Raw genomic sequence first — 13,375 nt, forward strand, 5'->3', positions numbered from 1 at the left:
GGAAACACTGTTTCAGTCGTAGTAAATGAGGAAATAGTCAGGAAATGTTTTGATATATTATTTTATTGAACCTTGAGTTATAATTGACTTGAGATTAGAAGATGTTGTTTGCAATTCAATAGACACCACTGTCTGTTTGCCATGAATAGAAAAAAAGTTGAATTAGTCTTAAAACCATGTCAGGATATGTAGTTTTATGATCCTTAGTTATGGATTTATGATTCAAACTTTTTCACCAGTGAGTTAAACTGGACTTTCCTTAAGCTAAACATTTGCTACACGTTGTAAAAGTAATGGAAAACTAACACTGTTGGTCACTTGTGTTTTTCATTATGGCCCTGTAACTTCTTGAGAGGAACCAGTGCTGTAGAACTTTGATTTATGGGCTTTTCCAATTTTTTTGAAAATAAAAAACATTTCTTTTTTCAAATGTACCGTGTGTAAGCGTTTTTCAGTATACACAGAATATGATTATCATAGAAACTATTTTTATACAGATCCTATTGATAGGTAAATGTATCGGTTATCGGCCATAACAGCAATTTTAATATCGGTTATCGGTATCAACGGTGCATCCCTAATAAGTTTTAAAAGTTGCCTAATATATAAAGGCATTTTGAACGTATCTTAAAAAGTTTTAATTTTTTTATTTATTGGATTAATATGTCTTTTATGATGCATGGAGAAGAATCCTTTTGTTGAAGGATTGTTAGGATTTTGACAGCAATCATTCCAACAAGCCAAATATTTAGGTTCATTTTCAATCTGCCTTGTGTTCAGTAGCTTAGTCGCCACCTAGATGTTCATACTAGGTTTTCTCACTTTTTCAAAATCTTTGGCTTGATTGTTGCTTAAATATAAGTCCACTATGGCCTAACTTGGTGGCTTTAAAAAGCTACATGGTCATTCTCCATGAGATGCATCCTGATAGAAACGCATGTGTTGCTGTACCTGAACAAGATTAAAAATAACATCACAATATTACAGCTATCAAATTATTATTATCAAATCAAAGTTCCTTTGACTTGATAATGGATTTACCTGCCAATTTATTTCTGGATTGCTTGATTTCTTAGTCTTGTCTGCAATATATCTGAATATAGTTTGTCCTAAAGTGCGGGGTACCATCGTTGCAATGATTGTTTTGCTGTAAATAGTCAAATAACTATTATTTAAGATGGAGAAATGCAGCAAATCCTCACAATGAAGATGCTGGAACTTGAGAATGTTTTGTATTTTTGTTTGATAAAAGTATACTTTTATCAAACAGATTAATAGCAGATTAATTTTGTGATAATCAATCAACAAGTCGCATCACCTCAAGTTTCATGTACTGACTGCAATTAGAACAGAATGACAAGATGAAGCATAATTCACATTACTTGTGTCATTTCCATTTTTACGAGAGTTTTAGTCCATCTCCTGTGCATCACTGAATATTCCACATTTTTTCATTATTAATAATGTACAAAACCTTACATCAATTTACTCTGCATAGCTATGTTTGCATATAATAGATGTAGTTTTTATGAAATGTATTTGCTGCAAACTAGATATAAACAGCTGTGTAACAGCACACAGTGATGACATGCTGTTGCTGTGCTGTACCACAAAAATGTAACTTTGATTTGTTTTATAAATGTGTCCACTTATTAGAATACCTCATGAAATGAAATGTAGCGTTTTGCTCTGTCCCTTCCCTTATCAAGCTGACAGGTACTTCACCTCTTGCACTCGGACTGAATGTCTGACAGGTGTAAAAATCATACACTGAGGCTGTCCATACAAAATGTTGTTGAACGCAGCGCAGCTCCACATAGACGAGCACTTCAAACAAACTATGAGTGGTTGCTTCTTTTCATATCACAGAGAATAGGAGAAATTGATTGGAACTGGGAGGCTTAGGACTGGATTTTCCCTCAACCATAATATTTTTTCTTTAACAACTGCAGCTTAAATTTAGATTTTTTTCTGGCTTTGTTTTTTATTTCTTTGTCCAAATCCTATCGAGTGGTGCTTCAGGTTTTTCCTTGAGTAAAAAGTTGATATTGTTGTGGGGAGGGAGAAAGGACTTTTTTTCATGTGTGCAGGAATGTAGATTTCTTCCCCCCGTGAAATCCTAATTGTGCCTTGGAGGGCTGGTAGGGTATCTCTGCTCGGCTCAGCTCAACAGGATTTGTGTCTGTGTATGTTAGAGTATGTCTCTTAGCTTGAATGCGGATATAACCCTTTCATTGCACAAGCTGCTGATTTTTCAAATTTGCCGATAGGCTGATCCTGTGCATCCGCAGCTTTTTGTAGAAGACATTGAAAGTTTTTGTTTAGCAAGCTTCCATATTTAATTTTCTTTCCCTGAAATATTTGATATTTGTTAAGAGTTCAAGCAGATAACAAGTGGACCTCTTTCTGTGGATCAACCGTATATGAAAATTAAGCTCCTGAGAGCAGGTCTTGTCAATAGTGTATGGTCAGATTGAGAATAAATCTCAGGTCAAAACTACGTCTGTCCCGTGTGCTTCTTGAATTATTGCTGTGCTTTTATCTATGCAAATCCAGGATAAGATCCTATCTGCCTGCAGCGACATATCCCCCTGGATTTGGTCTATGTGAGTTAGGCAGGTTATGGTTGACACTCAAAAAGGAATTGCAACAACATATATGCGAAGATTATTGCTGTAGTCATTAATTGTTGCTTGAAAGGGGATTAGGATTACTATTCCTTTAGAGCACCCTAACACCTGTCCTTCTTCACGTCTAACAATGTGACTTCAGTTTTCCTTATTTCAGTATCACTTCAAGTTGGCAAAATAAAAAAGGCTGATTTATTCAAATGAATCATCATCGCTGGAAATGATTCAATATGTGCCACATTCAGATGGGTGATATATTATTCCCTTGGGGAGAGGCAAAGATGGAGCTGTGGAGCTGTTTTATTTGTGCTGTCTTTATCAGTGTGTCAGGCAGAGAGGCTGAGCTTGTTCTCTGTGAATGGACGAGCCCTTGAACCATAAACCTGTACCTCCTCTGATAACAGTTTTTGCATTGTGATATAAGTGCCATTCTCTGAGATGTTCTCTCTGACAGCGCTAAATATATCAACATACAAAAAATGATCTGTCAGACGAATTATTTTATTTCAACCAGTTCTCCAAAACTAAGGATTTTCAGTGCTGCATGTGCAGCGTGTGTTTGGAGGACATATTGTGGATTTTGTTAAGGACTCAAATCAAAGCGAAGTATTGTGGTTGTATGTATCAAAGCTTTGCTGTTCATGCTCTTAATGTTTTGCCTGTAGGTGAGCATTTTATCTGTTATTTTTTGTCTTCCATACCTCGTGCTGTATATTGTTAAATGCTATTTCTGCTGCTGGGACCTTAGAACGCTCTGACGTCTTAGATTGCCACATCTTCTGAGGTGATAAGAGTGCTCCCTGAATTACTCAGAGTCCGTGTGATGACATGGCCCTGATTGTCAGACGGGTGGGCTGGTGACACTGGAACACAGACGGTGCTTGTCTGTTTGAAATATTCTGTTTCAAGCTTCCAAGCCCTGGGCAGTCCTCTCTCCCAGTCTCCCAACACCCAGCTTCGCCCACTGAAACAAGACTTTTCCATACTGGAAAATCTGGCCCTGTCAACTGGCAGTCTTGACTAGGTTCAGCCCACACGCCAAGCACCCCCCACCACAAATTCCACCCCTTAATAAGCACTAGAGTTTGCCACCCCATGTACATGCCTTTTGGTCGCCATCCATGGATGGCGTCAATAGCATCTTCCTACACAACAGTGACTGAACGGAGGGCACAAGAAAATGTGGGAATAATTTACACTTTCTCACTGTACTACCATCAGAAACCATAATTAATCATGATAGAAAAAATGTGGAAGCCATCTTGGCTGGTGAGACACACAGTGCCTGCGAACAGGCCTGACACCTTTAACAGCGCTGATGGCCAAATAGGAATGAGTGTCAGAGTGCTTACAACTCAGCTCCCGTCATGGCAGCATGTATCCCATCGTCTTCAGAATTGTGTCTGCTGCATGATGGTCTCCCGGGAAGTGTAACTTTTGTAAGTCTTTTATATATTATAGACAATCCTTAAAATGTGGCATTAAAATAAGTGTCAAAATAGATTTAGAGGGAATTATTCTCCCATTGAACCAAACGAGACTAATAACTTTGCTCAAACTTTCACTCTTCTGGAACAACTGGTTTCCACAAGAATCTGATAGCTGCCAAATTACGATGTAACGACCCCGATAAAAGTTAATTTGTAGAATACATGTTAAATATGAGCTCTAGGTTTTTACAGCTAAATCTCCAGTCAATTTGCACATACATTCCACTAACCAAAACATCCTCTCATCCCAATAGAGCCATATTATTTTCCTCTCTTTATCTCCAAAATTCCCCTTTGTACTTTTAGAATCAAAATAGTTGATTTAGATTCCCAAATCCTGGTGAAGTAATTAGAATAATCTCTCCATTAACTTTTATAGGCTACGGTTGGTGGTAAAATAGCAGATCTGTGACTCTCATTGTTTGACACGCTTGACAGACTAATTATGGATATGAGTCCAGAGCTGTAATTTGCCCTGTTTGACTATGTTGTGTTCTCAGCAGCCAAACTACATGACAGAAACATTTCCCTCTTGCCTCATTTAGCCTGGCTGCATGCTACTTCAGAGTACCTGTTAGTGGTAGTTACTGTGTTTGAGCATGTGCATTTGCAGAAATGCTTTCATGGCAGTGAGTAGGTGTATGTGTGTAAAGCCACCGCTAGAAAGTGTTGAAAGCCTCAGCTAGCAAGATCGCATCCAGGGTGACTAATAAGCTTAACATGAGCACGGCTGTGTTCGCAAGCATGGTGCGGTGAAAGAGGCCTTCACTGTTGAGAGAAATGCAGAAATGGTTCCCCAGGCTGCTACTAATTCCTTCACCCCCCTCGAGCTTCAATCAGACTGTGAACCATCTTACTGTTAGCTATGGCTTCATACTATAGCAGTTCCAAACTGCACGACCAAAGTACAAGGCATTTGCAAAGTTCAGGAGAGACTGTGTTCAAACATTTAGAGGTTATCAGAGAGCTGTTTATTTGTGGTTTTATTGGCCAAAATTAATTGATGTTTCAAGGATTTGCATGTGACACACAGACGGACGATTTTTATTAAATGTGCACAATTTGTAGGCAAAAAAAGCATTAATTTGATTTAAGTGTAGCATTGTAATACATGTGTTTATGTTCAAACAGAAAAAGTGTATGTGATTATGTAATTATGTAAACTTGTGTTTCATATTCTGCTGTGATTCCCCTTGAACCGCTGCCTCCTCTGCTGCTCTAGCTCACACTTCTGTTTGGCTACCTAGCAGGGATCTAGAAGCTGTGATGTCTTTGGGCCTAGAATATGCGTTTGTATCCACATGTGACTTTCCTTTGACCATGTGGCTCCTCGAAGTGTGGATTTTTAAGCCACTTCACACTCCACTCCTGTGTGGGAGGGAGGCTGAGTTAAAAATAGGCAGGTTTGGAGGTAGTGAGCAGCCCGCACTGTGTGAGGCGCTTAAGAACACACTGAGGAGTATTGGCATTCTCTTTGCATATCATTTATATGTGTCAATAATCAATCTGAGTGTTAAACCAGTAACTGTAGTTGTTACTGGCTCTCCAAATCATCTTGTATAATAGTTTCAGAAGCCTCAACAGCACTAAAATTGCACCAATGTGTCAAAAATCACTGTGACTATGGAGTTTAATAATAAGTGGAACCACATTCTTAGCTAATTTACAATATAATAAAAAATCAAGAGGGTTTACCTGCAAAACACCACCTTTACTTTGCCTGTGCATATATCTGTGTGTGAATGTACAGTGAGTGTCCAAAATATCTAAGGGGCATTTTTTGTTTTGCACTTTTCATATAGTTGGGGGAGAGCTATCCTGAGTTTAAGTCCTCAGTCAACTCTGTCTTCTAGAAATTCTATGTATACACTACTAATTTGTTTTGCCAAATGCATTTTGAGAGAAATGTAGGCTAAATGCTGCCTGGATATGTTCAGTGTTAACGTTTTTACCAGAAAAAAAGAGGTACTACATTTTTGTACCACACATAAGTGTCAAGGAGGTGATTGGAGTGGATGATGGGCCTACAATGTGTAGCACTGTAACACTGGAGACTGCTGTTAGTATCCCAAGTACAGTGTGTGGTTAGGTTTAGGCAACAAAAGCACTGTGATAAAGGTGTCACGTGAGGCCATCTGGCCCAAAAATACTTTTTCCCATTGACTATCATGGCAAAAGACATGACTGTAAATACATTTGTCTGAGCGTCAAAACCAACATGATGTACCCACTATCTAAATGTGAACCATTCTAACTAATAATAATAATTTAATCATTTCATCCCCATTGAAGTTAGTGGAACCTTACACTGTAAGTTGACTGCTCGGCCGGCGGAAATCTCTAGCGCACCTGCTCTATTGGCCACGCAGTGCAGAAGCAGTGCTGATCATCCGGGGAATTTTATACACAGCAGTTTTGGCTTCATGAATGGGGCCACACCTTCTACACTGTATCAAGTTCTCTTTATACATTTATGGCTTAGCTTAGTGAAAGTTAGAGATAAGTGTTGAGATGGTAAACAAGCTGCTTTATTTTTTTCAGTATTTAACCGGGACCTTGAACTTTACCCAAACTTAACCATGTGCTCTCTATGCCTAAACATAACCTTAAAGGCACTCCTGCGAATTGTACAACCACTAGTAGTGCTACAGAGCAGTTCTTTTTATCATGCACATCGACACCGGATTTACATCCTGCCATTAGTTTTCACGCTTGTCCAATTGTTGACAGTTTCTGGTAATAATGGTGCAACAACAAAGGGAGTGAAGAAGAACAATGCTTTGCAAATGTTTTATGAAGAAGGGAATGCATTGAAGGTGTTTGTAAGACCTCAAGGATACACACAGTGTTTTGGTGAGACAAAGTGCATGTAAATATAACTTCTGTTTGTTTACAAGAAAACTCCATAGGGCACCTGTAATAAACATTAATCATGCTTTAGTTTGTATAAGCAGATGTTGTGGGGAACACAAATGAAATATGTTGCCCGTATTATATACAAACATTGAATTCTATACTTCCCATAAAGCAACTCAAACTCTTTTCCTTAACTGGACCATAAAATCCCCAGTTTGCTTTGTCAAAAAGAGCCTAAACTGAGATTACTCATGTGATGTCACTTAAAGTCCCCCTCCACTCAAAAAAGTGTTTTTCTTCTGTTTCTGCCCTCTAAAATGTCTGACATTGACTGTAAAAACTTGTATCCGAGCAAATTTTATCATTTGAGAAGTGTTTTCACATTTTTCTCTCCTGAAGGAGGAGATGTTTATACGCTTCTCTGTAATTTGAAATTCAACTTACCCCGTAAAGCTTTGGTATGTCACTAGTGCATAAACCAATCGCCGTCTAATATGTGAAACAGTATTCTAATACGTCTGCTGGTCGCCAAATTTAGTGCACAACATATTCTCATATCTGAGTCTGGGTCTGACTGATGCTGGGTTCAGGACGTTTGTTACAGATCACTAACGTTAGCTCCACGGGCAGGCAGCTTGGGCTCCATGTCCGTCGTTTCGTGAGTCGGTGATCTGCCCAAGTGGCTCCGCTTGCCTGCTGTCTGAGGCCATCTAAAACATGTAGGCATATGGTGCATTTTCTCCGAGAGTACGCACAGGACTGCAAGCAGTGGTGTGCGAGGCCAGATGCAAAATTCCTCAATGAGGGAGAACAAGTATCTTCCACCTCCATGTCTGCGTTTTTTAGGTGCTATGTAGAAAATACAATATATTAATCATAGCTGAGTAGTTTTTAAATTCTTTAAAATTTCTTAAATGGGACTTTAGTAATTTTTTTAGACTTAAGGAAACCTCCTCCAAAGCTACAGAAGACGTCATACTATGACTATGTTTCTACATGCTGAGTAGTATCCCCAATGACGAGTAAACTGACTTTGACATTTAAAATTGGTGGAACAACGTCTCCCATTACATCTTTTGTTAATTGACTCCCTAACAACTGCATGCAATGGACAGATATGATTGGTCATGTGCACATTATATACATGTGTAAAAAGCCAGTTGTATGTCTCCGTAACCATAACTCTAGAATAATAAGGTATTGTTTGACAAAATTCCCCCAAATTCATACTTCTTACCTCATCTAATTCCTCTGTGGCAGATCACCAATCTGTTCTTAATGACTGCCTATGAAGGAGGTTTTATAATGCTGCTTGCAGTGAGAAAAAAATGAGGTTTCAAAGCTTCAAAGCCGATGATAAGTGGGGGTGCGACTATTATTAATGACCAATGAGGACCTCCTCACCTGTAGGGATGGTGACCTCTAGGTGAGCGCCAGAGCACCCCTTCTATCTCCATTTCATTTTTGGGTCTACGGCTCCCACCTCTCTGGTCAGGATTCAATTACTGCTGTCTGGCTGACCCTTGACCTCCCCTCAAACAGGATGAACCTCCTCTTCTAACCCTGACAGTGGTGCCACCCTTTCCCATCACTTGCTCTGCTATCCTGGGTCTGTTCTAAAAGTCAAGCTCTCTTTGCTCTATGAATTCTCTTGATACTATATTATATATTCAGTTTAATTTCAAATACTTAAAAAAATGATTTGGCTGCAAAAACAATGAAATTGTAGTTGAGGTTAATTTCCTTCACCATCTGAAAAATGTACATTTACAGTCGTGTTTCCGAGTTTCTGTGAGTTTTCTGTATTTACAGATCGATCTTTTAACCTTGTTCTAAGCTGCAGTCGATGGTTGTTAAGCCATCGCCATGTCTTAATCACAACACAGATACCTGTTAATTACCAAACGAGTTCAAGTATTTTTGCTACTTAAACAGGGATTTGAGATCGATGCATTGCTTTGCTCCGGGTCGAGTGATGAGCATAGTTGACCATTTAATGAAATGTTGTGGGTTCTGTGCGCAGAGGCTGAAGGAGATGAAGAGCAAGGAGGATAAAGCAATGGGTATATTAATAGGCAGCTGCGCGGATGACACTGTTTGGTATTGGGTCAGGGATAAAGCATGAACTTGTAAACTCACAGAGGGGCCTCTCCCCCCCCCTCCCTCTCGCTAACTCTCTCTCGCCCTTCATGGTGTCATCAGTTAGCAGAGCTGGGCTCGATAGCCTAGGCAACTCTACGAGAGCAGCGATTAGATATCTCTCTGATTCTCATCCCCAGCAGAGTTCACTCAAAGGTAAGCCAGTAGTTTACATCCACAGAGACACTGGTATTCCTCAGCCTTTGTTCTTGGCCGTCTTCTGTTTTGCAAATAGTGTATCTACTCAATGCTATTGGCATGAAGTGGGAGTTCCATGTCATCTCTCGAAAATACAACAAAATTTTTTTTTTTTTATTTACACCTGTATTTCTATTAGATATGATCATGCAGAGGTATTGAGTTCATGTATTCAGTAAGTGAGTCCCCCCTCAAACTCTATAGATATCACAGAAAAGAACACCTCCCTTTCCCCTTTCCTCTCTGCCACTGACCAGTAGCTGTGACAGAGTAGCCCCTTCGGCTGCAGCGTTTATCCAGCCGACTGGTGTCTGAGGTGTGGTCCCATTGGGACGTTTTGCTGTGATCACAGCAGGCAGTGGGAGGTTAATCCCAAGAGAATGCAAGCTCAATCTCCCCCCACCTACAGCCTACACCCAGGAGCCTCCTGTATAATGGCCGGATGGAGCTCTGTGGTCTGTAGCCGACACCTACCCAGATTTCACTTCTGCTCTGAGCTCTCAGATTATTCTGACATTTTCAGTGTCCTTTGGATACCATTACAGAGCATACTAGAGTGGGTAGCCGACCTCTCTCATCTCGTCTACAATAATGTAAATTAACTAGATAAAAAAAGAGAAAACACAGGGATATTAAAACAATTGTAATTCTTTTCTAAAAGCTTTGTGACTCCTCTAAAATATGGAAAATTAACTGTCATCAGTGAGAGATTTGATTAGCTGCAGTTTTAAAATCAAATCTAAACCAACAAGGCTCAAATGTAACATTTCCTTATTAGCATTTGTGGTTATTATTGATAGCATATTTTTGGAAAATGTGTTCCTTTCCGGTATCCAGCCATGAGAATTAGCCCTGTTGAAACATGTTTTGATATACATTTAGTTTGTTCGAGCCCTGATAAATTATTTCAGATGGCAGAATATGCATCTGTTTTTCCCTGGAGTCTTTCACACATATCTGTGTGTAATTAATGTGGATTTTGACAGATGGAGAAAAAAAGTGTCCTTGTAAGAGGGAAGGGTACATGCCACAATGTGTGAAGTGCAAGCATGGAGTGAGCCTCATGTATTATTTTCTGCCCGTGCCAGCTGGACCAGCCAGATTCTTACAGGTAAAAATTCAAGCACTAAATATGTGCAGAAATCTTTGAAATTCTGTGTCGACCATAAATAGCCCCTGTTTTTGTTGTTACACTTGGAAATTGTGAAATGTTCTTAATCTTGTTCTAAATTAGGCTTTAGGAAAACTAAGCCTACCCTATACAGTGTATCTCTATCCATGGTAACTTTCGTGAAATATCCAATAAAGTGCTATTTCTTTCAATAATTGCGACTGGAGGTCATTTTTAATTTAAATGCTTAAAGTGTGTGTGTGTGTGTGTTTGTGTGTGTGTGGTAGTGTGTGTGTGTGTGTGACTGTTGTTTGAAACCATGCTATTTCTGAATGCATCAGGGTCTGACTTAAATATTAGCGTAACTACATTATCACAGTGTTTTGCCTGGTAGCAAACATGTACAAATGAGGATTACAACTCTTGAGAAGGCAACAGGTCATGGTTGGTAAGCTGCCCGGGGGGGTCACTGATATAGAGTCACTTTTGACAGGCTGTGGAGGAGGCTCTATTGTTGCTGGTGTGTCTGGATGTTACCTGCAGGCACTATCGCTGAGACTACAGTATTATCCTATTATTAGGCTTAGTTGTTTACGCTTATTACTGCTTGTCAGGTAGGCAGAGAATCCTTCTGAAAATGAGCATCTGCAGAAAAATACATGACTACCTCTTTATCTCATTCAAGTACATCGGCTTACGATAATTTTCAGAGGCCTTTAAGAATGTCTTGATAGGACACAACAAACAGACATTTAAGGTTTATGTTTACATGCGAGCATTTGATTCTATGAAATGTTTCACTGCATCACAGTCAGTGTTGTTTGGCAGTCAGCGTAAGAATGTAAGAAATGCTGCATCTGTTTTTTATGCATTTAAGCTGATATCATTATGTTGAAAGTATATATACAGTAAGAGGACATCGTGGATTGAAACAGCCTCGATTAATGTCTCTGTTTGTAGAGGAAGTGAACAAAATAAAAAAAGCCCATCATATGGTCTGGCAGATTTTGGGCACAGGACCAGGGATGACAAATGTGCTCTCGCAATAATTCAATCTGCTCTCATAATTCTCTAACTTTTAGGGACAGACAGAATGAAATTTTCCGGCAGTGAAGCCGCCAAGTCAACGTCCAATAACTGTGATCAAGTGTTAGTTAAGATGCTTTTTCTCTCACTTTATCTATTGACAGATTGAGGGGTACAAAGATACTGGGTAAGTGGCAGGAAGTTACTGTGAATATGTTAACGAGAGGATTTGGTATCAGATCCAAAATGTTGTCATTTTATTGATGTCACAGTAATGATATTAAGTTTAAGGAAGAACGGAGAAGAGACAGAGCTGTACTTTTGCTGTAAGAGTGAACTGCAGTTGGTGATTAGCATGGCAACTGTTCATATTCTCATATACATGGTTTCCTTTTTTTATAACTGTTAAATTTCATGCAATGTTGTCCCATAAAAAAACTTTGTGAAGTTTATGTGTCAAACCAACAAAAGGCAAACCCAACCTTCTGGTATGAACCGTGTTGGTCAACTTTGTGTACTCAGTCGACAAAAAAATCAACCAGGTAAAAAAACAAACCGCATTGTTTTCTGAATAGAGTAAAAATGATGAATAGAATAAAAGTCACACTTTGCTGCATTTTTAGGTACAGTGAAGCATCTGTTTTGAAGTATTTAGACTAAGTGTTGTTAGCTGGAGAGATTTCTGTCAAGCCCCGGGCATTGTGATGCACGAACAGCACATGGCTGCATTTAGGAAGCGAAAGGGATCAGGTACTGCTGTTACTGGAACTGCCTCTGGGCTAATCAAAGTGTATGTGGTACTGTAGTAAAGCACTTTGTCTGTATTACAAATAATAATACATGAATCCCCCTTCTGTTTGCAGAAAAAGATGTATGTTCTGGTGATGGTTGATCCTGATGCTCCAAGCCGCAGCCAACCAACATCTGCGTACTGGAGGCACTGGCTGGTCGTGGACGTACAGGTACAGTAAGTCTGCAATAACCTCTGCTCTCATTTAAAAGCCTTGTGTATTTTGTTGATGGTGACACGGACAGCGTTTGTTATTGGATTAGGAGTTCTTATGGTACAAATTTATGAAGTAATGTTTGGATTTCTTTTTTGAAAATTTTGCATTTTCATAATCTCGGGGTCTCACTTGGCATGTAGTGTGTTTACATCTGCACTGGGGCCGATCGCAACGCTGAAAAATTATGAATGGTTTATAAGCCTAACTTGGTGAAAAAAAGGATGCCAAGTTCAAAAAATGTAAATTTTTCATATCATGTATCTTGTGCAATAAATGCCTGTGACAAAAGTGTGGGAGTAAGTCTTTCTAAATGGCTGTGAAAGTTTGCAAGGCCCTGTCAGGAGCAATTTCCCTCTGCTGCAGAGAGCCTGGGACGTGTCAATGCAGGCGTGTGAGACTGAGATTGAGGAGAGCAGCATGCGAGGCGCACACTCTTTCTCCCATAGAGCTCCAGTCCCTCAGCTCCCCCTCCAGTGGAGAGATCTTGGCAGAGTGTCCTCCCTTCATCTGTTCCCCCAGGCAGAGCAGCTCCCCCAATGATCCACACTTCTCCATATTTTACACCCCCGAAATGGGCACCGCTCCGATCCCCTTATTTCTCTTCCTATTTCACTCCTTTTTATCCATTCGTTTGTGTGTTTTCACATTCTTGCATTCTAACGCCAAATGCGTGTTGAGTTGTTGATTGCCTCAAATATTTGGAGGTTTGAAGACATTTTATAATCCCGCGGGAACCGGAAGATCAACCCAGTAGATTAAGACTAGTGGTCTGAAAAACAACCACACAAAGACGCTTTAGTGATGTATCACTGCTCCCTTTTCATTTTATAAGGCGTAGTTGTGCGCTAAAGTAAATGCCACATTTATTTAAAGATTCAAATGTGATGTATCTGGGATATATATTTTAGTAAACCTTTC

The 13,375-nt window shown here is 39.6% G+C and overlaps 1 protein-coding gene across 2 annotated transcripts in view; it reads left to right on the forward strand.

Annotated features, from left to right (window-relative positions):
- Positions 1–13,375, forward strand: part of pebp4 (phosphatidylethanolamine binding protein 4) — a 52,051-nt gene that overhangs the window by 12,092 nt on the left and 26,584 nt on the right. The window contains exon 4 of one of the 2 annotated variants that reach the window (XM_083912511.1): positions 12,314–12,417. In XM_083912511.1, coding sequence (XP_083768637.1) covers positions 12,314–12,417 — 104 coding nt within the window. The remainder of the gene's footprint in view (positions 1–12,313; positions 12,418–13,375) is intronic. The other variant, XM_083912512.1, reaches the window with a different exon arrangement.

Source organism: Echiichthys vipera (assembly GCF_963691815.1).
Source record: "Echiichthys vipera genome assembly, chromosome: 4".
Classification (NCBI taxonomy): domain Eukaryota; kingdom Metazoa; phylum Chordata; class Actinopteri; order Perciformes; family Trachinidae; genus Echiichthys; species Echiichthys vipera.